The following is a 25,628-nucleotide window of genomic DNA, read 5'->3' on the forward strand; positions in this document are numbered from 1 at the left end:
GTAGCATTATGCATGATCGTGACCCTAGGGGGACTATAGTATTGCTAGTCAGCTCATGCTCAAATGCTATTACAGGAAGTCAGCAAGTCTTTCCCGACTCGGTGGTGACACTGAATACATTTCTATGGGTTTTAGTTTAAGCTGCTTTCTCCTGCAACCACAAATCCAGGAAGGAATCAATATTGGTATTTCTGAAAAACATTCATTTGGCTCACTCTGAGCAATTCTGATCTGGAATAATGCTGAAATTTTTAGATACCAAGCAAGCATTGAAAACAACTGCAAGCAATTTTGTTGGTGTTCTGATGCAAAATAATAGGAGAAACTCCTTTTTGCAGTTCGGATTTGAATGAAAATCGGCATACCTGAAATTTGAAAAGCAGGGAAGGAAAACCTGGTCTAAACTCCGAGAACCATTAACTTCAAAGTTTTAAAACTTTTAGAAACCTGCAGATTTTATTCTTAAAAGCCTTGGGAGCCTTGAATTGAACCACTCCCATGTGTTCTTTAATGTACCATTTTCATGAGTCAGTATAGTATTATGAAACTGCTCCCCAAATCTACAGTTATTCTTCTGAACTGTAAGAGTCCAGACTCCATAATTTATATATTGGCTGTTGATTAGGTCAACTAACTTAGTGAGAGAGAACTGTTCCTTAAAGAGAAAATACTTCATTAAAATGCTTTATGGCCATGTAATTGTTGTTTCAAGGGAAAAAGATAGATATAAAAAGGAGAATTTCTGGAACCGAACATCCAAGTACTCTTTGGTGAGAGAATCTCAGCAGAGATATAAAATCAAAAAGTATGCAGCAAAGTAAAGCATGGTAAGTTAAAAGTGGTTTACTTACAAACTCCCCAAAGGTCAGATTCATGTGCTTTTCCATACAGCATTCAGAAAATGTTGCACAGGCAGTAACACTTGGCTTAGTTACTGTGATGAAAGTTCCTAAATTATTGGTATACAAACTCAATAGTGGCTTGTGAGAGTCATGTGGTGAAGATGGAGCAACCAGTTTAGCCTCTTCACATGCTGAGTTCATCAAGTAGACTGAGGGGGAACAAAGACTTGACTGCCTAGTCCCTCCCAAGGTGAGCTAAGCTTAGCAGGACAGCTTACTCTATGGTCTTAACCATTTCATGCATTAATTACACTTAAGCAGGTTGGTTATGTCTGGCTGGTTACACCACAGTAATATGCAGATTACATTAGACCACCAGTCAACTACAGAACACAAGCTGGCGAATGGAGGAAATCCCCATTCCAGTTACTACTAGTCTGCATGGTTTTAAATAGCCACAGAAACCTAAGATCCCTGCACCAGGTGTGCATCTTCAGCTTGGTAGCTATCATCCTTCTAATAGTCTTAGATACCACATTTGGAAGCAATCAATATAGAAGCAAGTCCTTATTAGGTCAAGACCTTTAAAGGACTTTGGAATTTTTCTTAGACTAACAGAGCTACCTTAACTCTTGAAATGATCTAGTCTTATTTCACATGCTTCACAATTTCTGATCCTTTGGCACTTTCCTAATAATTTCACAAGTTTCTCTCTACAGTCCTGAGGACTAGAAATGGGATTCTCAGGATGCTAACAAGATTTTCAAAGGTACGTCATTAGAACTGGGCATAGTAATACTTCTTGCTTATATAGCACTGTAAAAGTGATCTTCCAAGCTGCCCCACGACTTAGTATGAAAACAATGTAAGGTAGCTCATTATCTTGATAAGGAAGAATGCAGCTGAGGACGACTTGCCTTACTTTAGGTCACCTAGAGTGCTTCTAGGCAACACCAACAATAAAAGTTTGATACTTTTATTATTTTCCTATAATTGTGCCTTACAGTTCCCAGATGAAGGACACAGTGGTTGTTTTCTCTACTCCTACCTCTACCAGCAGGCAATCCTACTTCATCCTGCCCCCTCTCCCCTTGAAAAGCATATGGGATACAAAATAGGGTGGTAAATTTGTGATAACTGCTTGTTACCCTCTCTGGGCTCAGCAGCCCTCCTTCTTTCCTAGTGCTCACCGTGTGGTGGCACTGATGGGATTCCCTCTGTAGCAAGTTGAGCCCTGCCTTAAAATGCAGTATGTGGATCTCAGTGCCAAAGAAACTCTTGGTTCACAGATGCGAAAGGCTGGACAAATAGATCAGACCTAACTCAAATAATAAATTTAAAACCTTCTGGTACCAAGTTTACACAGAAACCCCTTTTATCCCGCATGCACAGAAAATTTCCTATGCAGAGAATTGTGTGCATTGCGCATGTATTTTCCTATCTAGGTTCTTGCATACTGTATTTCAAAGGAAGTCCTGGCTGGCAGCATGTTCTCACATGGTATGGTGTGGCTCTATTTTTATGCACAATTTCCTACACAGAAACAATAAGTGTACCAGCTAATTATCAATGTGCTTGTAATTCTTACACTTAAAAACATTTCCATGTGGGAATTAACACACTTCATAGACAGTGTCAATTGCTCACATTGGGATTCACTTTGGTTTCCAGAGTTTGTGTGTCTGATCAGCACCAGCATACACTCAAAGTATTCTGTTCTGTAGGGGATGTCTTTTTAAAAATGTTTGCTACTAGATTTGCCATTCTGTCTGTATGAATGCCCCAAGTATTTGGACATTAACGGGGAATTCTGTGGAATTTACTCCCAGATAAATATGATGACTGGGTAGTAGAATTTTGCCTCGAGTGCACATACATGTTAAATGCACATACATAAACACTAAGCTATTAAGTAGCCACATCCTGCCCTTTCAAATGCTGCAGGCAGCTGATGAGATTTCAGTCTGAACTTTGTATATTTTGCTAGTAGCCAAAAGCATAACAACCACGCAAAAACCAGACACGTTCTCTTTGCTTGCAAATCAATGCTGGGCAGGTTGTGCAGAGTAAACAGCCATCTATCAGAGCACCACTCGTGTAAAACACCTGGCCAAACGCAAAACAGAGCGACTGGAAAGGGACTCAGGCAGGGGTTCCTGGGGTGCAGATACGGATCTTACAAGCGCACAAGAGCGTCCCCATTTCCACCCGTGAGGAGCTGGAGGAGGGCGCCCCTCAACACACGCGCGAGTCTCGCGCTGATCCTTTCCTTTTCTTTTCCTTAGACGGAAACTTTCCCCGGAGGAATTTCGTAGCGTGTGAAGCTGCCCTGGATGCGTGAGGAGGAGGAGCAACCACAACCCCCGGCAAGGCGGGAGGGGTGGGCTTGGGTGCCGTCGGCGTCAATGAATGAAGGCGAGAGCGTCTCCGCAAGGCGGGATGAGGCGCCCCTAGTGTTTCCTCGGCGCTGCAAGCGGCCGGCTCCGGCTGCTCCGTCCCCATCGCAATCCCAGCCGCGTCCCCTCCTCTTCTCCGGCCTGTGACCGAGCCGGGCCCAGCTCAGGGAGGAGGAGGAGGAGGAGGAGGAGAAAAACAGGGAGCAGGAGGAGGAGCAGCAGCCGCCGCCGGATGCGGCGAGGAAACAGCTCCGGCTCCCCTACGCAGCGCTGCCGGCCACTCACCTGAGCGCGCCGCGGCGGGAGGAGGAGGAGGAGGAGCCGGCCAGGCTGCTGCTGCCGCTGCCGCCGCGGTAATCCCGGCCCAGGGGGCGGCGGCGGGCGACCCAGAAGCCATGGCAAGGGCTCCGGGAGCCTAGAGGCGGGCCGCCTCAGCCTCGCTCCGAGGAGCCGCGCCGCAGAGGCCTGCGAGTCCAGCTTGGCCCGGGCCGGCTCTGCAGCAGCGCCTCTCCCGCGCAAGATGTCCACCCGCACGCCGCTGCCCACCGTCAACGAGCGGGACACCGAGAACGTGAGTGCCGCCGCCGCCGCCGCCGCCGCCAGTGCCTTGAGAGCCCTTCTACTCTGCCAGCCGGCGCGGGGCTCGCTCAGGCCGGAGTCGCCCTTCTTGGCCTCGGCCGGGCGGGATTTTTTTTTTGGGGGGGGGGTTGAGAGGGAGAGCAGGAGGGGGCTTGGCGGCCACGGCTTCCCCGTCTCGCGTGGGTGAGGGACACCTTGAGCTCTCTTTTTCCTTCCTTCCCGCATTCCTGGGGGCACTTTAGGGACTGGGGGCAGCCCCTTTCCTCTCGCCTCCCTTGCCCAGCCAGGCCTCCGCCGGGTGGCCCCTTGCGCGCCTTTGCCCGCACTGCAGCCACGCCTCAGTGGGATGCGCTCTCTCCTCCCCATGCCACCCCCGGGGGCTGCTTTCTCCTCCTCCTCCTCCTCCTGCTTTTCCCTTCCTCCTTTTATGCAAGGCACCCCCAAGCCAGCCCAGGCAAAGTGTCTTCTTTGCATGTCTAGTTTGCAGCCAGCCTGTCTCTCTATCTGTGCTTTCAGGTAAACTTTCCACATGGCTTCCCTCTCCATAGGGCCGGCCTCCCCTCCCTGACTGTACGCTCTTCTTCTTCTTCCTGCCCTGCCTATTGCCAGGCTTGCATCCTTCCCTGGGCCCGGCCGGTGACCTCCAAAAGCCAGGCTGCTCTGTCAATCCATCACTCGGGGCAAGCGCAGGATCTGCCTTCACTTCCGCCTGCCCCTCGCCCCTGCTGGTGATGTCTGTGCACGAAAGCTTCTTCTGAACTTTGCTCCTTTTGTTCTTGGGGAAAGCTCTGGTCTTTCTCCCTTAGATCCTTCTTATTTTATTTTATTTTTGGTGGTGTTGTCCTAGTGGGGTGACGGAGGCTTAAGATAGCAGCCAGAGAAATTATAAAGCAGGGTGATTCTCTTCCAAGGGAAGGTTGTTATAGGAACAGTACAGAACAGGAAAATGAGAACGGAAAGCTTTGTAATGACCAGGGTTCAGTGCATGCAAGTGCCTTCAATTGCTCTCTATTTTGTAAATACAAGCATAACCCAGGATGAAAGATGTTGGGGCTTTGGGGTAGCGAAAACATGTCTGGAATGCCTATTTCACATGGTTAGTAGCAAAGGGAGACAGAAGGTTTAGACTCTGTAAAATCTGGCTTTATGTCTGCACGTGCTATTTCTGGTAGGCATGATTAATGGGAAGTGAACTGTGTGTGGGAGGGAAAAGACATATTTGTAGTGAAGTAATCTAACGGCCTGAATTAAAGCAGACTTTACTATGTTAATGTGAAATGGGATACAGTGTGAACAGGCCCATTGACTTCGCTGGCGCTGTTGACAATGTTCACTTTTCTAAGCAAGCAGTGTTTATCCTTTCCTGGGGACACTGTGTCTGTGTCCTAGGCACTATTCACACACTCTGGTTTGGAGAGTTGGATTTAAGGTGAAAGTGTGTGACAACGTGAGGAAGGAGACAAAAGGCAGATTATGAAAATCGTGGCTTCTGTGGATTGTGCAATTTCAGAGTTCCATGGTGCTATAATAAGAAATGCTGTCCAAAGAAACTGCATTGAAACATATTATAAATCTGATTATCGTATCAATTCATGGCGTTTTTAAATGTAAGCTAAAAAGTGTACATTTTAGTATAGTGTAAATACATCACACACCTCCAATAATTATCTCCCTATTAAGTTCTTATAGAAGAGATGTTTGAAAGATTTTTATAGGATACTGAGCTAACAATATGTCTTTATTTCCCCCTTGTAATTAGTGTGGGAAAGTTATTGGTGCAGGAGAGACATTCACCCCAGTAAAATGTGACCTTAAATGGGCTTTTTGAAATATCTTCTTTAATGACGCCAGAATGTTTAGTAATGCTATCAATTTGTTTGAAGAGTGTTAAGAGGCTCTCTAATTAATGATCTTTTTATCGCTTCTTTAAAAAAAATATTTGCCTAACACTCCCGTGAGGTGAAACTTTATTGGAATGTATAATGTTTAGGACTGTTTTTTAGGGAAAAGTTCATTGGGAAGATATCCCCCCCATCTTTTAAAATTCTTTTCTAAACTCTGCAATGATCCATTGGGATTTAGGCCTTGGATGAATTTTTAAGGGAGTAAAAATGTGCTGTAGTTGCCAAGTTGCAACCAGGAAATATTGTCCTCCCTCCTGTTATGCCTTTTGGAACAAACGGGTCTGAAATTGCCCCACAGAAGGCGGATCTGTTAAGGAAACAGGCATAATCACTTGGTTGTGACTTGACAATCCTTGGGTGAGTTGAATTTGTTTTGGTTTATTATTTTGCTACTCCGGCTATTCATTTTTACAGTAGATAAATATGCAGGCATAGAGTCACTCAATTTATGCAATTCCCTTATCACATTGGATATAGAGCGGATTATAGGTCTATAGTGAGAAAGAGTGTGATTGTCTTACCCACTGCGCCCACCTTTTCTTATATTCACAGAGTGAGTCAGCAGGTGGTAGAATTACTGAATAGGCCAAGCAGTTGTTCCTAAAGTACATTTTCTCTTCATTTTTACTTTTTGTCTCTTTCACCTTGGCATTCTTTTTGAGTATTACTTTTTGTTTGTGCTAGATCTTTTTGCTGATGGGTTTTGGGATATATAAGAGCAAATCAAATTGTGTGCTGGAAGAGAATATTTCCATATGCCTGTACTCACTGCAGTTTCTTCTGCAAGGAAGAATGAAGGACCATTGTTTCTCTAGCCACAATGCTCTTAAATGCAACCCCTTCCAGAGGCAAAAATCTCTGTAAGTTCTAAAGAGGTGCTGTTTGAATTTAGGCTGAACATAATATTTTGGATTTTCAATCAAGCCTGTAATTGGAATAGGTTTTTTGCTCTGACACAGCATGTTTTGACGTAATGTACTTGAGAAATTGAATTTTATTGCTTCAAAGTTTGAGCTGATAGTTTACATGCATAACAGTACTTTACAGTAACATCAGGTTTTGTTTGTTTGTTTTGGTAAAGCAAATAAAAGCACAGAGATGTTTAGGCTTGTTCAAGTGAGTTTTCTTTGGAGTCCTATAGCCAATTTAAAATGGGTTTCTTGAGTAGTTATACTTAACTGCATTATGGTAACTTTCAGGAACTATAAATAAAGAACCAGGCCTTGTGGAGAGGATATTGAAAAGAGGGGAAAAGTAGTTGGTATCCTAGGTTGCCTTAGGGAAAGAATATTGGGGAAGCAAAATAGTATTTGAGGATCACAAATAAGGATATGATTTGGGAAAAGTTCTTACAATGTATATGTGCCAGCAGTACCAGAAGTCGCAATTTGTAGGCATTGAAGTAGTATTTGATTAGTGACCTAAAGCTAAGGTCTGGCTTTTGTGCCAAATGAATGTTCTACAGCTGTTATTATAAAACTACTTCCACAGACCGGGCCTGCTCTTAAGCTACTGGAGCTATGTGGCAGGAAATCACATTGGATGAACTATTAATGTGTTTCTTGCAGCAGTGCTGCCTACCTCCAGGTAAAGCAATAGCGGTATAGGGAACAATCACTTTGCAATCCATCTCATGTAATTTCCTGTATACAGACATGACTGGAGCAGTACAGATGGAGCCACAGGGAAGCAGCTGCCTCACTGTTTTGGTAATGTTAGAATGAGCCCAAGCAGATACACTTCTGGATTTTTTTGAAATAAGTTTTTTTCCAGGCTTCAGAGCAACCAAGACAGATAGATGTATGGATTATTATCAAGGGCACCCTTATGGGCAAAGGTTGGCATTCTGATACGTTATAGAACAGACAGTGGCATTTGATGGTGAATATCTTCTCTGGTGATGTTTGCAATCTTGATTTAATTGATTCTTCTTCTTCTCTAATTAACTCAGGATAACTGTGCTAGTTTACCCAACTGTCGCTCCATGATAACCAAAGTGGCAAGTACTGGCAAGGCAAAGTGGCTGAAAATGTTTAATGAACTGGAGATTTGGGCAAGGAATAATAACCACTAGAAATAGTGGCTGTTTATGCCAGTGATTAAAATAATTAACTATGTCAGATGACATGGTTGGGGTTAAATAGGTTTGAATGTGTTCTGGGTTCTCTCATTGGAGGTACAGGTATGATGGGGGATAAGCACTGTGATGTGTCATGCATGAGACACACACAGAAAAAGGCAGCTTCAGAAAGGGCTGGAGGAAGGCAGTGGCACAATTCCTGGTCACATTGCACTGAGTTTGTGTTCCATTGGAATGAACCACTGAATTGTTTTAAGTGGGATAGCTCAGTCAGTAGAGCATGAGACTTGCTCTTAGGGTCGTGGCTTCAATCCCCATGTTGGGCAAAAAGATTCCAACATTGCAGGGGGTTGGACTAGATGCCCCTTGTGGTCCCTTTCAATTCTGTGATTCTCCAGAGTGCTACATTAGGGCAGTGGAATCACTATACAAAAGGAGTTGCTTTGCCCCAGCTGGTGCAGAAAGGAGTTTGTTCCAAGACAGCTGTAAAGATCAGAAATGTCATAAACTATGGGCAGGGAAGTATTAAAGCAGAAGTGGGCCCTTTTTTCCTTTCAAACCTGTTATACACAGTTTTATGCCAAATTTTTTGAATTTCTCCAAAATGTGGAATAGAACATTACTCCTCTAGAAACTCCTTCGTCATATTTTGTTAAATTGTTTCATGGTCAGGAGACAGTACATGTAATTTATATATAGCATGTAAATTTTGATTTAAAGTCTTACTGTAAGCAAGGTTAACTGTCAGGGACTAGCAGGGCTCTGAAGAGTGTGGGGCAGAGGCAGAGGACCAGGGGAGTGACTCAGGAGAGGGGACCAGCGATTTATGGGGTTTGACACTGCCTGCAAGGCAGGAGCCAGAGCAGGGGGAGGAGCAAGAGTCAGGGTAGTCCAAGACAGAGGAAGACACACAGGATATGGTAGAAGAAGAAAAAGAGGCTGCTCAGATGACAGATGGGTCTCCTAAAACCCCTCTGCCTCCTAAAACCAAGAGGAACTTGAAGCAGGAAGAAAAACTACAACTTCGGTGCAGGAGAAGTCTCAGACTGTTGGTGCGCAACCCATCAGAGGAAGGTGTATAACCAGGCCAGGTGGAGGGGGCCTTGCTTTTGCTGCGGGGGGGCAGTCGCCTAGTGGCTAGAGCAGGCATAGGCAAACTCGGTCCTCCTGATGTTTTGGTGCTACAACTCCCATCATCCCTAGCTAATAAGACCAGTGGTCAGGGATGATGGGAGTTGTAGTCCCAAAACATCTGGAGGGCTGAGTTTGCATATGCCTGGGCTAGAGGCATGTGTGTGCGTGTGCACCTGGAGCGCTGCAGGAGTTGCTATAAGTGCTTCTTTTGTAACTAAAGACTTAACAGTCAGACACATGCTTTCCTTAGCTGGGGTGGGCCAGGACATTGACATATTGCTACTTAAGCAAGAGCAAGAGCATCTTAAGTCTTTGGATCTTCAGTTTAACTTAATATCCTAGTATAGATACAAACAACTTTATTTCATGGTAGCTTTAAAAAAAACTCATAATTTTTCTGCTATAGACATGATGTACGTGGGAACAGTTTAGACTGAAAAACAGATCTGCGTGTCTCAAGAATGGCATCATATAAGACAGTTGGTAAAGGAGTTAGCTGTCAAAACCAGGTAGGGATAGTAAACAAATCTCTTTTTTGAGGAAAGCACAAAGGTTTAATAATGCCTATGGTTAAAATGTAGAATAAAAGTTGGATGGCTGTACTTATAAAGTTAATAATATCTAGCTTTGCTCCTGTGTAAGAAAGAATGGATCAGATATGAAGAGAGAAGTTGTGGGAGACAATTCTGCTAAATATTTTCTTTCACTGCCTTGAGGAACATATGGCCTAGTTTTTAAGCATTCCAGGTTCAAAGTAGAATTGCTGTTTGCCAATAGATATAGAGTGGCTTGGTGATGGGTGATAGCATGTCTTTTTCCTGGATAGCCAAATGAATTGATCCAGACTAAATTTCTCTGAAACAACTGCTAGTTGGCTTCAGGCCAGGAATCCTTCTCTTTTCTGCAGTGAATAACTTGTTTTTACACAATAAAATACTTGTGATAAAAGCTCATCTGAATAAAGCTTATGATTGTTGGGAAACCTCATCTGGCAAAGTTTTTTGTCTTGAAATTTTGAGTTTGAGTGAAGACTAAGAGTAATCTCATATAATTTCTGTGCTATCTTTTATTCCTCATTTAATTCAGGGAACTCCAGATTTGAAGAAATATCTGACAGTGAGTTCAGTTGTGTGAGGCGATCTACACAACTGGACATCTGTGTTGGGTATTGAGGTCACTTTGTGATGGATACAACATTTGGTGTTGGCATCTGTCTGTCTCTGGAGACAATAGATGAGTATGCCTTTGCAGGTGAAGTCAAACCGCTGGAAGGTTACAGCGCTTGCTGTGGCTGTAGAGACCACAGAGATACATGTTTAGTTGCAGCTGGGGCAGATGCACCATGGCATTTTCTTCTCTCTGTGCTCCTCCCAGCAATCATTCCTCCTCTGGCCACTGCTATGGATGCATGACCTGACTGGCTGTCTCCAGGCACCACAATTGTCTTCAAGAGATTCCCACATGGCGGGGTTGGCGTTGCCAGCCTTCATGTTGCTGAGACTGTGGGCTTGGGAGAGCACACCTTTGTTTGAGACTCTGTCCTGCCATGTGATGCCCAAAGTCTTCCTGAGGCAGCACACGTGGAAGGCATTCAGGCGTCGCTTCTGGCGGGTTGTAAGTTGTCCACAACTCACTTCCACAGATGGTGTACTCAGCATGCAAACCTGGTAGACCTTCTTCTTGATACTGGATGTTAGCATCACATTCTCCCATACCCTTCTGCAGCAACATTGAGAAATACATATATAGTTTGTTGCAGATGAGATGGGGGGGGCGAAGGTTTCATTTGAAGACTGAACTTTAACCATATCATTGTAGCCCATTCTCACACATATTTTGTGTGACTACATTGGATCCTTTGAATGTGAAAAAGTTCACTTGAGAATGGGAGATACTGTGGCATTTTTGTTAACACTTCTACAGTGATGGATGGCTTCGGGATATGTTAAGTTAAAAATATTAGTGTGTAATGAGGTTTCTCATTTTTATTTGAACTCATTTCCCCCCTCATGAGATTAGCTGCTATTTTGCTGGAAATAAATTAAAATGCTTTAAAATGCAATAAACATACCTTCTGGAAGTAAGCATTCCTTCTTTAATTTGTCTTCTGACATAACTGAGGTTTGGGAAGGTATTTGCCAATCCTGTATTTATCCGACAAATTACATACAATTTAAACTGCTAATGGTTTCAGCTCTCTACTTACTTGAGTGTGCCATTTATCTAAACATATATGCATTTCATTATCTGAGTGATGCTGAATTAGGCTGTCAAGACATACTGGACACTGATATCCTCAAAGGCATATGGAAGAGTTTCTGTGTTGCGGAAAATATTTATCATAAAAAATCATGCTGGCCTTTAAAAATAGCTTTCATGGTGGCTTACAAAATTTTAGAAAGAAACAAAATACAAGAAATGGGAAGGAACACCATCATAAAAGAAAATATAAAATCTTAGGAGAATAAAAAGGTCTTTGCCTGGCAATGGGTAGATAGTATCGTGGGTGCCAAGCAAGCTTCTAGTTCCAAAAATGGAGTGTCATAGCCAAAAATCCACCCCAAATTGCCACATGCCTCAGCTCAGATAGCAGCATACCCAGAGGACAACTTTGGCAGCTGGTCTCAGTAAATGAGCCAAAGGTAGTGATAGGCATTCCTTTGATTCCAGGTTGTGGCAGAAATGGTCCTAAGTGCTCAAGGTGGAAGAGAAGAAGAATGGAACTGTCTGCTCAAGATACATGCTTGTGTAAAGCCAATATTTTCTGTGGCCCATGGAAAGGAGGGACCAGGAGAAATAGTGCTGTTGGTTCTTTGCCTATAACTTATACTTCCCTCTTGTTTATGGCCTTGCAGAAGGTTTTGTTTAAATCAGTTAATACAGAATCCAGTAGTCCAGTCAGAGCCTATAATTGCTGGCCTTCTCCCCTTGGTTTTTGTGCACTTCCAGTTTCCTCATCTGTGTTGCACTGACATAACTCTTCTCTGTTGTGCTATATTTCTGGGCATCCAGCCTCTACTATATTCAGTGGTGAAGTTTCTGTGCTCTGCGTGGATGCCCATATTGTATGCTATACGGGTCCTAAAAATGTATTCATATTTCTCCTTTTGTTTTTATAAAACTTTGGTGGGTGGGGAGTTCAAATTCTGAAAAGCTTTAAATAAGAGCTCAGAATAAATAATTCAAATGGAACATTAAATGAAAAATTCATTTCAGAATGTGCTTTTTCTTGTTGGGTCTTGAATTTCCTTGGTACAACATGAGAGCAACTCTTTATACAGCACACACACACAAAAACAGATAGACAGCACTTTAATACTTGTCTTATGCTTAGCGTAATCATATTGATTTCCTGATTTCATTCCTTGGGGTATCAATATTGATTATACATTTTGTTAAATAAAATAAACTAGTGTATGCTGTTTGTTTTTAGCTGCATCTAAGCAACCTACCTCTGCATCAAGAATTGATGTAACTTTGTGTCTAAGAGCTTGAGATGAAATCTTGCTAGATGACTTTTAGCAAGTCTATTATTTTTGTATCAGCTTCCTATCTGCAATATGTAGGAATATTACTGCTGGCTTGTCTTACAGAAATACGTTGTAAAGAACTCTCAGACCTGAGCTACATGCCACGGGGGTGTATGGGAACTACCAAACGACATCCCTCTTCTCTCAATGTATAGTGTGGGGTGTGTTCGTGTTTGTATAAATATGACAGTGACATCATGTTAGTGTTTTACAGGTCTGCTTAATTGGCTGCCACTTGTAGGGGCAGGGAAAACATGAATGTGATGTCATCTCACACTTTTTCCATCTGCACATTATGAGGGAGACATGAATCCGTTCTCTTTAAGACATTTATGTACAAGCACCAAACCAGGAGATTCCTGAAATCACCCCCCCCCCCGAAATCTGCAGTGAAACAGGGTTATCTTCATGCTTTCTGGTTGGAAGTACCAGGTAATGGTTGAATTGTGAAGCTGGATTATATCTTCTGTAATTCAACAGATATTACTAGGATATTTTGAGTATCCTTTTCTCATGTTAAATCTACTTCATTAAGAGCAGATAGAGCCTTCTGTAGTGAGATATTTCTGATAATGAAATGCATAGATTGCTGTAACATGAGTGTGTAGCTGCAGAGCAGCATTTTTTTGTCCACTGGGAGATAAGACTGCTTCCTTCGTATTGCCCTCCTGCAATGTCTTTTTATTGTTTATATGTAGGAGGGGTGAATGTAATTTCAGAATTTACAATCTTTCCAGGCACAATAACTACCTGAAGGTCATTTCTGATAAGGCTGGAAAATTAAGAAATCATTTTATAAAATTGGCTTTTTTCATGGTTTATGAACAAAGCAGTATTGAAGTGTTGGAAGTGAAACAAAATGGTTTTGCATTGTACATTAGAATATGTTTGAACGATTGCTACTATTCTGTAGGTATGAGGCAGGCTATATTGCTATCATCTGCATAGGAAGTTGGTTAGGAATATTGGGATTTAAAAATATGCCTAGAAATAGGCTCAGTGAGAGAGTAGGAAATAAATTGCTTTGTTGTGTTAGTTTTGGTACATGATGAGTACACAACCACAACTACTCTGAAGTTGCATGCTGATGAATGCTGGAGTTGCAAACAACCTTAACTAGAAGAAAGCTGGGTTGTTGCTGTACCAGGCTGTCTTCTTATCTGACTTTTTCTGCCTCAAGGATGACTCGCTCTATAAGGCAAAAGGAACTTGGGAAACTTGGCATGTGGCCTGAGATGGCAGTGGTCCTTCTCAGTTAACAGCCACCAGAGCACTATGCTGTGTTTCCCAGATATTCAACGCAGTGGGGAGTTTGGGTTTGCTACTTTCTCCCACTTCTTCTCTTGGCATTTGAAGGCAGCCCTGTTTAGAGAAGTTTTATTCTGTTTTTAATGTTCTGTTGAAAGCCAAACAGAGTGGCTGGGGAAACTAAGCCAGGGTAGAAATAATATTAATTATTATTTATCAATTATTTATTATTTTATTGATTGGCCGGGAACCACAGAAGGATGCTCTATTAACTGGAATTAGTCTGTAAGGCAGACATTGGTCATGTTCATCTGTGGCTTAGGTCCAAGCTATCTGAAAGACCATATTCCCTCATATAAACCAGCTTCAGTTCTGAGATTCAGGAGAGGCCCTTCTCTCAGTCCTGCCATTCTCACAAACATGCTTTGTAAGGGCACGGGAGAGTTGTATTGGCTGGGCATAATTATATGAAAATCGAATGTGTGAGAATTTTCTGTATGTATCTTCATAAATCTACAATGATAACTATTGCTTTGGAATTTATTTTTTATTATGAAGAAAAGTCTCTCTGTTCCTTTGATGTGTGGTGTAGAGAAGCAGTAGCTGACTGTAAAACAAGTTCACATTGCTAATGAATCAAATAACTTTCCTCCCTCCTTTCAAGTGTTATCGTTATGCAGCTTCTATAAAACTGTGTTTTGACCCAGATGCTATGATTTATTGGGCTTTCTTTTTCTTAAATTTAACTAGTCCTGGACTGATGTCTCTTTATGAAAGACTGGAAAGAGGAGGTGAACCAGGTTGCAGAGAATTCTGGCTGGAATATAGGGTTGCTATACTACCTACAAACCTCCCTTGCTCCTGGATTGCAGCTAAGGATATCTACTACTATACCCATGGCATTGGTGTTGGCTCAAAACTGCTAATAGGAATTGGTCAGCAAAAACCGGGAAAACCACATATCAGCCACCCTCAGACATAAAGTTGAAAAAAGTACACGGGGAAGACAAGTAGAGCAAAAGAGTGCTTGCTCTGGCAGCGCATGTACTGAAAGTGGAACGATACAGAGATTAACACAATTGTTGTTGTTCAGTCGTTTAGTCGTGTCCGACTCTTCGTGACCCCATGGACCAGAGCACGCCAGGCTTTCCTGTCTTCCACTGCCTCCCGCAGTTTGGTCAAACTCATGCTGGTAGCTTCCAGAACACTGTCCAACCATCTCGTCCTCTGTCGTCCCCTTCTCCTTGTGCCCTCAATCTTTCCCAACATCAGGGTCTTTCCCAGGGAGTCTTCTCTTCTCATGAGGTGGCCAAAGTATTCTAGCCTCAACTTCACGATCTGTCCTTCCAGTGAGCACTCAGGGCTGATTTCCTTCAGAATGGAGAGGTTTGATCTTCTTGTAGTCCATGGGACTCTCAAGAGTCTCCTCCAGCACCATAATTCAAAAGCATCAATTCTTCGGCGATCAGCCCTCCTTATGGTCCAGCTCTCACTTCCACACATCCCTACTGGGAAAACCAGTTAGCACATTAGCACAATTAGAGCAGCAGAAACCCACCTATGGAGGAGGGAGTCCGCATGATGTTTGACTCTTGATTCCCATCAACCTTAGCCAGAATAGCTAATGGTCAGACATGATGGCAGTTGTAATCCAACAACATCCAGAGGGCTACAAGTTCTCCGAGAAATGCTGATGCAGGAAGTTCATCCACTTAGCACCCAGTTGTGTGGTATCCATTGTCTCTTGGAGGGCTTGCTGGTTGTGGAAGTCAAGGGCCCAGAGGGAAAAGAAAGAAGAAAAGACCTGGAAAAATTGCCTCTTGAAGTCTCCTGAACATGAACACCCTGCTTCTCTTATTCTCAGTTGAGCTGCCTGCTGTATCCACCACAGGAAATATGTAATAGAAACTAGCACTAAGATCTTTGCAGATTCTTTGACTTACCGGTACGTTTTCTTCCCTCACATAGGCCATAGCATCAACGATCCCTGGCATGTATCTCTGCTAGGAACAGACCCTTTGAAAATGTATTGATCTAAGAAGATCCTAAGGCAACCGAGCAAGAGATGCCTGCGATGGTGGGAGTGGTAGAGGCCTTTGACAAGCAGCTTCACTTGATTGTTTCATGGGAAGAAGCTTGTGTAATCCAAGTGTGTGGCTGGATCTTAATTAACAAAGACTGCTGTGTCTCCCCAGGTTTTCAGCTGGCAGGGAACAGAAGGACTCTGGCTGCTTCCTGGCTGCTTTTTAGCTTCTTGTTTGGACAGGAAGGATGGGTCCTTAGGATGGGTGGTTGGTGCACCACCATTTTTTCCCCATTAAGTATCCATCTCATGAAAATGTACCTTTCTGTAGAGGAAGACTATGTACTTTCTATTGATCTAAAGGGGATACGTCAGAGAGATTTTGGATGCAAGCTTGTGATAGGCCAGGCAACCATGAAATCCCAGAACCAGTACTACTATGACCAGTGCAAAGAAAGGCAGGTTCATTTGCCTGTAAAGTTGTGGGGATTTTTGCTTCCTACGCATCTTTCATTAAAAAAAAAGTTCTTGGACCTTATGGCTATGAAGAAGTGTAGCGCGACTCAGGACCACCTACAAGTTTTATAATGTTTGACAACTTAATGTACTGTGTCCATACCTTTTTTAGTTTTGGGAGTTTTATTTCCCCCCCTATGTATTGGATGTTGTGTTGTAATAGTGTTTGCTTTCTTGGGAGGATAATATCTAGAAAGGCAGCTTATAATGCTTGAAATAAAACAAATGAAAATAAAAACCCCAGAGCTAACAGGCTTTTGCTATTTTGCAGTACGAATCAGTGGTATCCTTGGGATTTGGTAAATCTGAAAAGGTACCCAGCTGACCAAACTAGTCTGTCTATCTTTATGTACTTGCCACATTCTTTGACAGATATTATTATTATTATTATTATTATTATTATTATTATCTTTCTGGCAGAGTTGTTTGCTTGTATTATCTAACTTATTGGTATCATTTACCAGTTAGAATATTGCTGATAACCTATTTCTTGGTTTCCTCTGTATGTCTGTCTGCCAGTGACTAAAAATAGCCCTGGCTCCAATTACTTGTAGACAGTTGTTGAATCTAAGACTTTTTTCTTTTCTTAGGTCATGTGCCATTAAGTTGTTGTTAATCTTGGGGCCATTTTTAGTTAGATCATAACATGAACCCCATGATCGATATTTTTAAGGTTGCTTCCACCAAATCATTTCTACATATTTTCTACTATATATTTAAAGTTTTGTATTGTAGAGATTGCAATTTCTGGCGAACAGATTAATAAGAGCTTTGCTCCAGACTACTGGATACTATTGATGGTATATTAAGTGCAACAGACTCAACTAATTAATGCGTACGGGCAGTTAACTACGGAGTGAACGTTTTAAAAATCTGTTCTGTACCTAAGAGGTAGAGGAGTTAATGCAAGTGAATGTGTCCTTGATTTGACAGTGTAGGAGCAAAGAGCCAACTTCATTAGTCTACTCTAATTCAACTCTTTACAACTTAATAAGTAAATACAGTGGTACCTTGGGTTAAGAACTTAATTCGTTCTGGACATCCGTTCTTAACCTGAAACTGTTCTTAACCTGAGGTACCACTTTAGCTAATGGGGTCTCCCGCTGCCACCACGTCACTGCCGTGCGATTTCTGTTCACATCCTGAAGTAAAGTTCTTAACCCGAGGTACTATTTTTGGGCTGGCGGAGTCTGTAACCTGAAGTGTCTGTAACCTGAGGTACCACTGTACTCATCAAAAACTACAGTAGAACCCCTTGTCCTTCAAAACGTATGTTTCTGTTGAATATGTATTTTCAAAATGGCTTCCCCAAGATGAAATGTTGTTGCTCTGGCTTATTGAGAGCCTGAGACATATTTCAGCTTCTTTTTGGTTTTGGTTTTTCTTGCAAGTTTCCAGTATAATCAGAGTTGGCCTAATAAGTTTTTCTGCCTGGGGTGGAGCAGCAAATGACATTCCTCAACCGATGTCAAGGTACATAGTACCCAAAGTCAAGTTTATTTGGCACCTGAGAGAGAAAACCACACAAGTGCTGTTTCTCCTCTGTGGTAGTAAAATGATGTAATAAATACAATAGCTGGCAATTTTCATGACTCTTCCTGATGGTGGTAGGACTGGCCCTAATTATCATTCACAGGAATGTATCTAACAAAGTACTGTAGACAGCTGTATTTTCTGGACAGAGAATCATGCACAAATATGCCTGTTCTAAAGACATTGTCATCATGATAATCTGAGTTGTTGCTACAGCATCAGTCAACTCTGTGATGAAGCACTTGCCTGTTAAAATAACTTTTCCCATCTTGTACCTGCCTATGCAGCATTTTGGGTCATTAGTGCTGTGTCATCAGCAGTCATTTTTACTTATTTATTTCACAATATTTACATACCTCAAAGTGGTTTACAAAAAGAGCAAACAATGAAATTATCAGTAAGTTAGATAAGATAATTTATTATGGTCAAAGACCAGCTCTGAAATTATCAGTCAAAAACACTTTAAAAATCAGTATTGAAAACATTTTTTTAAAAAATCTACAATCAACAGGAAGCTTAACAGAATAAAACATATGAAAACTTGGATAGGCTTCCCTAAACATAAATGTTTTTACCAGGCATGAAAGACACTGTGGTCACCTACCAAAGATGTACTATGGCACAGATGCTGGTGGAGAAATTTGCATGTTTCATTAAAGGCGTTTTGGGGGGCCATAGAATCCCAAGTACTTACTTTGACACAATCCTACATATATGTATGATTATAGTAGTGATACAGCTGATCACCATACTTACATTCTGCTACTTTACATACAAAGCCCTAAGTAGCTACAGACCACTCGACAAACTGTGTAAGGCTACAGACCACAGTTACTTGACAAACTGTGTAAGGCCACTATAATCAGCTAATGGAGCCCAAGTCAGTTTTGCCGTGGTCTGATGGTTATCTCCATGGAGTCAGGCTTTTTCACTGGTGGCACCAGTGTTGTGGAGTGCTGTGGTCCTTGCTGAAATACAAGATGCTCCATCAATGTTGGCCTTCTAGTGGCTCCTGAAGACACACTCATTTAGACAAGCATTCTCCCCAACTGCACTTTGGGTTTTATTTTTTGTTTTGTAAACTTTGGTTAATTCAGTTGTTTGGTTAATTCAGTGGAATTGACTGAAAACAAAACTGAAAACAAATAAGCGTCTGATTTCCTTAATAAATATCTTATTACAGAAGTGAATAGTTTTACCTTCCCCTGTAACTATCTTGCTTGATATAGCCGTTTGGAAATAGTTACTCATCCAAGCACCTTTCTGTACTGCACCTACTTTTTTGTGGTTTTGTGATACATTATAGCCTGGATTGAATAGGCTGGCCTATCGTGGGCTGGTTGATTGCACAGTACTTGCAAACAGAGAGTTGGGGTAAATATTGGTCCTTTCCACTATTACAGTGGTGCCTCGCAAGACGAAAAGAATCCGTTCCCCGAGTCTCTTTTATTGCGGTTTTTTCGTCTTGCGAAGCAACCCTATTAGCGGCTTAGCGGCTATTAGCGGCTTAGCAGCTAAGCGGCTATTAGCGGCTTAGAAAAAGGGAGAAAAAAGCGAAAAAAAATCGCAAGACTCGCAAGACATTTTCGTCTTGCGAAGCAAGCCCATAGGGAAATTCGTCCTCCGAAGCGCCTCGAAAAACGGAAAACCCTTTCGTCTAGCGGGTTTTTTGTCTTGCGAGGCATTCGTCTTGCGGGGCACCACTACAGTATATGCCAAAGCTATATTATAGAATCAGTTATGTTTTATACTGACAGTGTTAAGTTATACTAGCAGCTATTTTCACATTTGTTTGGGAGAAGGATACTCTGTCCTACTGGTAAGAAATATCCCCCACTGTTTCTAATTAAGTGAAATGTAAGCTATGGATCTTTCAGGATTGGATTTCTATGATCAAATGTGAAGACTGCCTATTTAGTACTAGCATTTTCTTGATCATGCCTAATTGTTTTTAGCGTAGTCATAGTTTGCTTACATACCACATTTTCCCCAATTTGTGCTCAAAAGTGCTTTACAAAAAAAAAGCTGACAATGATAAAGTATCCATAATACATAAGTAAAATTATAATATCACTACAACACTAAAAGTTTAATAATTAACAATTTGTTTAAAATATATCAAAATTAAGTATGCACAAAGCTTCCAAAAGGCTAGTTTATAGCTACAAATACTCCTAGAACTAATTGCAGTAACTAGTAACTAGTAACCCCCCCCCTTCCCTTTTGCATCTAGACTGAAAAGTCACAGTTCTTCTGTCAGCAGCTTCCTTATGAAGACTCCTGGAGCAGGAGGAAGCAACTGTCCTCTGATGGCAAACATATTCGCCCTCTCCCCGCTGCATGAAGTACATATTTATACATTGATATGGGATGCATTGCCATCCTCTCCTTTGTCTAGGAGAGAGAATAACAACAGGTTTTGTTTTTAAGAGTGAATTGCGCCATTAACTTTATGACATTCAAGTCTCCTGTTCCTTTTTAGAAAGATTTATGCTTATCAGGTAAGCTTGAGTTGTCATATTTTTTCCTTGTGCCATTGTTTTGAATTGAAATTCTACCCTTCAGGTTGAATAGATTCTTTGTTTTATGGTGCATAAAATTATAGGAAGGATCAGTAAATAACTAGATCCCTGCTCTTAGGCTGACCACCTGCAGTTGGTCTTTCCTTGTGGCAGCCTGTCACTTTAAGATCCCCCAGTCTCTATCTAGACCTCCATCATCTGCAAGTGGGCAAGTCATGACTCCCTTCAGCCTCTGTTTAATACACAAACTGCAGAATGGGTTAAGTTGTGACAGAGAGATGACAAATCCACATAGCCCATCTTCCGCTTTCCAAAAGGTGTCAAGCCTTGTCCCTAACTAAGCACTACTCATAAATCGAGGCCCACATGGGTCAATGGTTGAAAACTGACTGTTGCCTATTATTCAGTTACCCTCTTCTTCCAGCTGACTGTCGATGTTTATCCACTACACATCAGATGACTCAAAGCCTGTTTGTAAGTAGCTGCTATAAGATAGACTTGAACTAAACCCTTTACTTTCTTGAACACTTTACCGAAACACATTCTGCCTCTTCCATTTGTCCTCTTGCTTTTTATTCTTAATAAACTTCATAAAACTGGCTGTTTGGGACTTTTTTGCATTTCTGCCAGACTGAAAGAGATTTTCCCTTTACAGTGGTACCTCTAGTTGTGGACTTAAGCTGTTTGCACCCCGAAAAGTCCGCAACTAGAGCGCCCCTTCTGCGCATGTGCGTGGTGTGATCAAGTGCTTCTGCATGTGCCTGAAGCCCACAGATAGCTTCTGCGCTGGCGTCGAACCTGGAAGTAAACACTTCCGGGTTTGCCATGTTCATAAGTTGAAAGTCCGTAACAAGAGCGGAACGCGATATAAGGTATGACTACATGCATAGACCATTTAGTCCATTCTACTTGCAGTATAAGTGGGGTTTGATCGAGAAAGGCAAGCTATCATTGGCTACTGTGAAGTCCAAATAAGCTGAATGCTCCCTCTGTTAACCCTGATAAGTATTTGCCTTGTACCTGCTGGTCTCGCTTCCATTTGGAGTAGAGGGAATATGGTGGCAGTCTATCTGAGGTTCCCTTGCATGGTTGAACTACCTAGACTGGCAGTTGTGGAAGGAACAAAGTAAAAGGTCCCCTTTCCATTACAGTAGGTAGTGTAATTTCAGCTGCTTTTTTTATCCTTTCATTGTGAAGAACAAGTATACATGGTCTGTTTTGACTTGCATCTTTAAAAAAAAGTTATATGGAAACAACATGTACAAGTTGCACTCTTGATATTTGTTTACAAGGATGGAAATCTGTTATATTGTGATAAAACTGAAGTGCATCAGATTAAAACCAGGGTCAAAGTTAGGATGTGAACTCAAATGCAAGATTTTAGTGCATTGATATAAATCTTAATTGTGCATCAAGGTTATCTTGTCATAACACAAGTTCAAACACACATGTGCTTTTCTGGTTTCTCCTATTTTAATTGCATCATAAAACATGCAACATGATCCACATAAAGCTAAAATGTTCTGAAGTAGCTGCAGTTATTGTAGAAGTGTTCATCAATTATTTAAGTCCATTAAAATCCGGAAGAAGATATTGTCCTGTCTTCTGATGGGAAAGCCTATTGTATATGTTTCTATATAGTAATAGTCATGCCGGTCCATTGTATCATTTTCCAATGGCTTGTGGGAGAGGACAATGAGATGAGGGCATCACAGTCTGATTCATTGGGTTGCAGGTGCACCAGCCCTCTCTTCTTCCCTGGTTTTGGGTTATGAGAGAGGGTTCCAAGGACTAGTTAACTTTCCATGCTATCAGCAGAATCATATGAAAGAATCATACACAATTGCATTCCAAGTTTCTTTCCTTCCTCCAAAGTAGAGGAGCGAAAGTGACAAGACAGCAGTATTCATGGCTGCTGTTGCTGCTGAGTATGAAAGAGCCAGAAGTTGCACGCCAGGTAGGGCAGAGCCACTATGCCAGCTTTCCTGATGCTGCATCAGTGTTGATTACTAGGAGGGAGGGGTGGCATGGTGAGGAGGCTGACAGTAAGCTAGCATACCAGCTTTGCCCTACTCAGCAAGATGTTTCCGTCACCAGTATGTTCATGGTACCAGGAGAAGCAAGCGAGTCACTGTGGTGTGGGTTCTCCGATACCCAAGCGAACATGTTTGAATGAGATTACCGCTTGAGCAAAACTGTAATGGCATCATAGTTACATATCCATGCGATTATTTCCTTCAAATATAGCTGAGCAGGGTGGGAGCAGCTGTAAAACAGCAGTTGACATAAAACTGCTGGTAACCTACAGGTCAGGGCTAGGTTGAGTGCTGGTGGCACATTTCCAGTTCAGCCGGCTTCATCCCTCTCTGTGCAAGGGAAGCCAATTCAATCAGAGCCTAATGAGTATCCTGACAATTGTCTAGGACCATCTACTTATGCCTCTGTGCTGTAAACAATGCCTTGATTCTGTATTATATTGAGTCAGCAAATCTTCCAGAGTTTTGGAATCCTGCTGGCTTTGGTTCTGTCAGGGTCTGTGCAGGAGCTAGCGAGCTGGGTCTGCCATATACAACAATAATATAATTAGATCATTAGCTTTTTACAACAGTGGTGTTTATGTAACAACCTACATTTAATTGCATTTTTCCAGGTTTGTACAGAGCATTAAAGGCCAAACATGTCCTGCTGGTATATATATATTGGTCCTCACATTAGTTGAGAATTCCTCAGTTGTCATAGTTGTTTGTAAAAACCTTAATTTGATCACTTGTTCCTAGGCTGGAGCAATTTTTTAAATATATATTTCTTGCCTGCCCTCCATCACATTATAAAATAAATAAAAGAATCACAACCATACATATTTCCAGTTCCAAAGCATTTGCACCAGAATTTAGTAGCTAAGGTGATTGGGCTCCTGGAATTTTTCCAATTCTTAGAATTGATGTGCTAACAAATTTCATTAAAAATGTATATATAATCTTATCTGGTTATTAAAAACCAGTGTGGTAGTAGTTTCAAATGTTTAGCTTTGGTGGGGAAAGCTGTATTGTGTGGGGGTAAGCACAATCTTTGGCAAGTTCAGTACAGTAATAGTAACTTTTGCCATTTTTAGAGACATATGCAGCATGCTTTGAATGCAGTGCCATTGTGGCACTAGAAAATACCTGCAGGTAGTGATTAGAGGCTATTACCTTAGTCAATTCCTGCAGATTTGATACTTGGGGGGGGGGCAGGGCGGAGCAAGCTGTGAATATCAAGGAAAGTTCAGATCGTCATGATATTAGCTGAGAAATCAGGTTGCAGGGTATGTAGCCAAGTAAATGTGTCGTGCTCTGGGAAATAACTGAGGAGGACATAACAGGCCCAATACCCTGGGGTCACAGCACCTATGTCCAGCTAGGAAGCTTTGTTCTTTCAGCTGTGTCCTTTGTTTCAGCCTCATTTTTTTTCATACATGAACAGCTTTCATTGACATATACAAAATAAATGGACTCCAGTAGACAAGTCTGGAGGGAAGAATCAACTTCCTGCTGAAGAAACCACAGTTGCAACCACAGTTGTCAGTGGCAAGTTTTAAGCTGCATGCAAATGGTGTTCCCATATGTGGCACTTTCTTGCATATACTGTATTTTTTGCTCTTTAAGACTCACTTTTTCCCTCCTAAAAAGTAAGGGGAAATGTGTGTGCGTCTTATGGAGCGAATGCAAGGCTGCGCAGCTATCCCTGAAGCCAGAACAGCAAAAGGGATTGCTGCTTTCACTGTGCAGCGATCCCTCTTGCTGTTCTGGCTTCTGAGATTCAGAATATTTTTTTTCCTTGTTTTCCTCCACCAAAAACTAAGTGCGTCTTGTGGTCTGGTGCGTCTTATAGAGCGAAAAATACGGTACATGATTTGATGATATTCAGCCCTTTGGGAATAATGAAGCATTGTAGTTTGTATATAGTATATAGTATATAGTGGTGAGGAAGAAGCCTGTCTTACCCTATTTGCTGCTAGCTGTCTCAGGTTCCACTGACAAGGGCTTTGCAGTGGTGCACAGAGGGACAATGTTGTCCTGCTTATCGGTGTGTAAGAGGGCCAGATTTGATGAAGTGAAGGGCCATGAGGGCCAACCAAAGTTGTTGAGCTTTTTTTTATGCTTTTACCTTGAAGTTGTTGAGGTGGGGTTTTTTTTAGGATTTAGGCCCCTGAAACGGACTTTGGACATGCCTGCTTTATGGCTATCATAATGATTTGTACAGTGGTACCTCTAGATACGAACGGGATCCGTAAACGTATCTAGCGACAGCATGTCTGCGCACACGCACGTCACTTTTCGCCACTTCTGCGCATGCACGTGATGTCATTCTGAGCGTCTGCACATGCACAAGTGGCGAAATGCGCTCCGTTACTTCTGGGTTGCCAAGGAGCGCAACTCAAACGCGCTCAACTCGAAGTATATTTAACCTGAAGTATGACTGTATTTAGCAAGTTACACAGTAATGTCTTTCCTAACTCCCTAAAGTTATCCAGAACCTCCCAATGGTTCCCAACACTGGTTTTGGTGGATTGCTTCTGTGTAAATCGAACTTCATCTTTTTTAGAATATATTCACAAATTATTTGGAGGCTTTATAGTACCATTAAGTAAACATGAGTTTATCATCTATAACTGCTAGAACAGACGTGATTGGTATTCAATATGAAGGCTTTCACTTTGTGATCTTTCTGGCTTTTAGCCGTGGAGGTTTTCAGGTGGGTTCTTCGGTGCAGCACCTCTAAACTAAGTGACCATATCCAACTTTGAAAAGTTGTTTTTGAGTAGGTATATTATCTGAAGTTTTCAGTGAGGTGAAAGCTCACTTCTCCATGGGAAAGACCATGCTTTTGGTACTTAATATCACCAGGATATCAGAATGACAGTGTTCCTGTATTTTACTGCCAGTTATTTAAAGCCTGTCTTCACATAGAATATTTGAATTACATATCAGTACATTTATTTTGCCTTTTGAGTAACTTTAAGGGTATGAATAAGGAGACTTCCAGTTTGTGCTGTACTAGCGTTGAGCAGCCTGCCAACGAGATCCTCATTTTATTCTCCTGTCCTCCTACACAATAAAACAAGCTTAAGTTTTTCCAAATTAGGAAATTTCATGACTCACACACTTTCACTGTATAAGCGGCAATCGCTCTTCCCAGTTCCCACATCCTTGCAGACAAATAAGGGACAAAATAGTTCTCCCCTTTATTTAAAGAGGAAGACAATCCTTTTGGAGGGGTTTTTTTTTGGAATTAAAACAGACTCTCTCTCTCTCTCTCTCTCTCTCTCACACACACACACA

The 25,628-nt window shown here is 42.0% G+C and overlaps 1 protein-coding gene across 5 annotated transcripts in view; it reads left to right on the top strand.

Annotated features, from left to right (window-relative positions):
* The first annotated feature begins 3,179 nt into the window (after positions 1 to 3,179).
* Positions 3,180 to 25,628, top strand: part of MARK1 (microtubule affinity regulating kinase 1) — a 76,567-nt gene continuing 54,118 nt past the window's right edge. For 2 of the 5 annotated variants that reach the window (XM_079969216.1, XM_079969218.1), the window contains exon 1: positions 3,224 to 3,809. In XM_079969216.1, coding sequence (XP_079825342.1) covers positions 3,759 to 3,809 — 51 coding nt within the window. In that variant the 5' untranslated portion in view covers positions 3,224 to 3,758. Of the gene's footprint in view, positions 3,810 to 25,628 lie in introns of all 5 variants that reach the window. The other 3 variants (XM_079969217.1, XM_079969220.1, XR_013836864.1) reach the window with 2 other exon arrangements.

The sequence above is a fragment of the Podarcis cretensis genome, assembly GCF_951804945.1.
Source record: "Podarcis cretensis genome assembly, chromosome: 3".
Classification (NCBI taxonomy): Eukaryota; Metazoa; Chordata; class Lepidosauria; order Squamata; family Lacertidae; genus Podarcis; species Podarcis cretensis.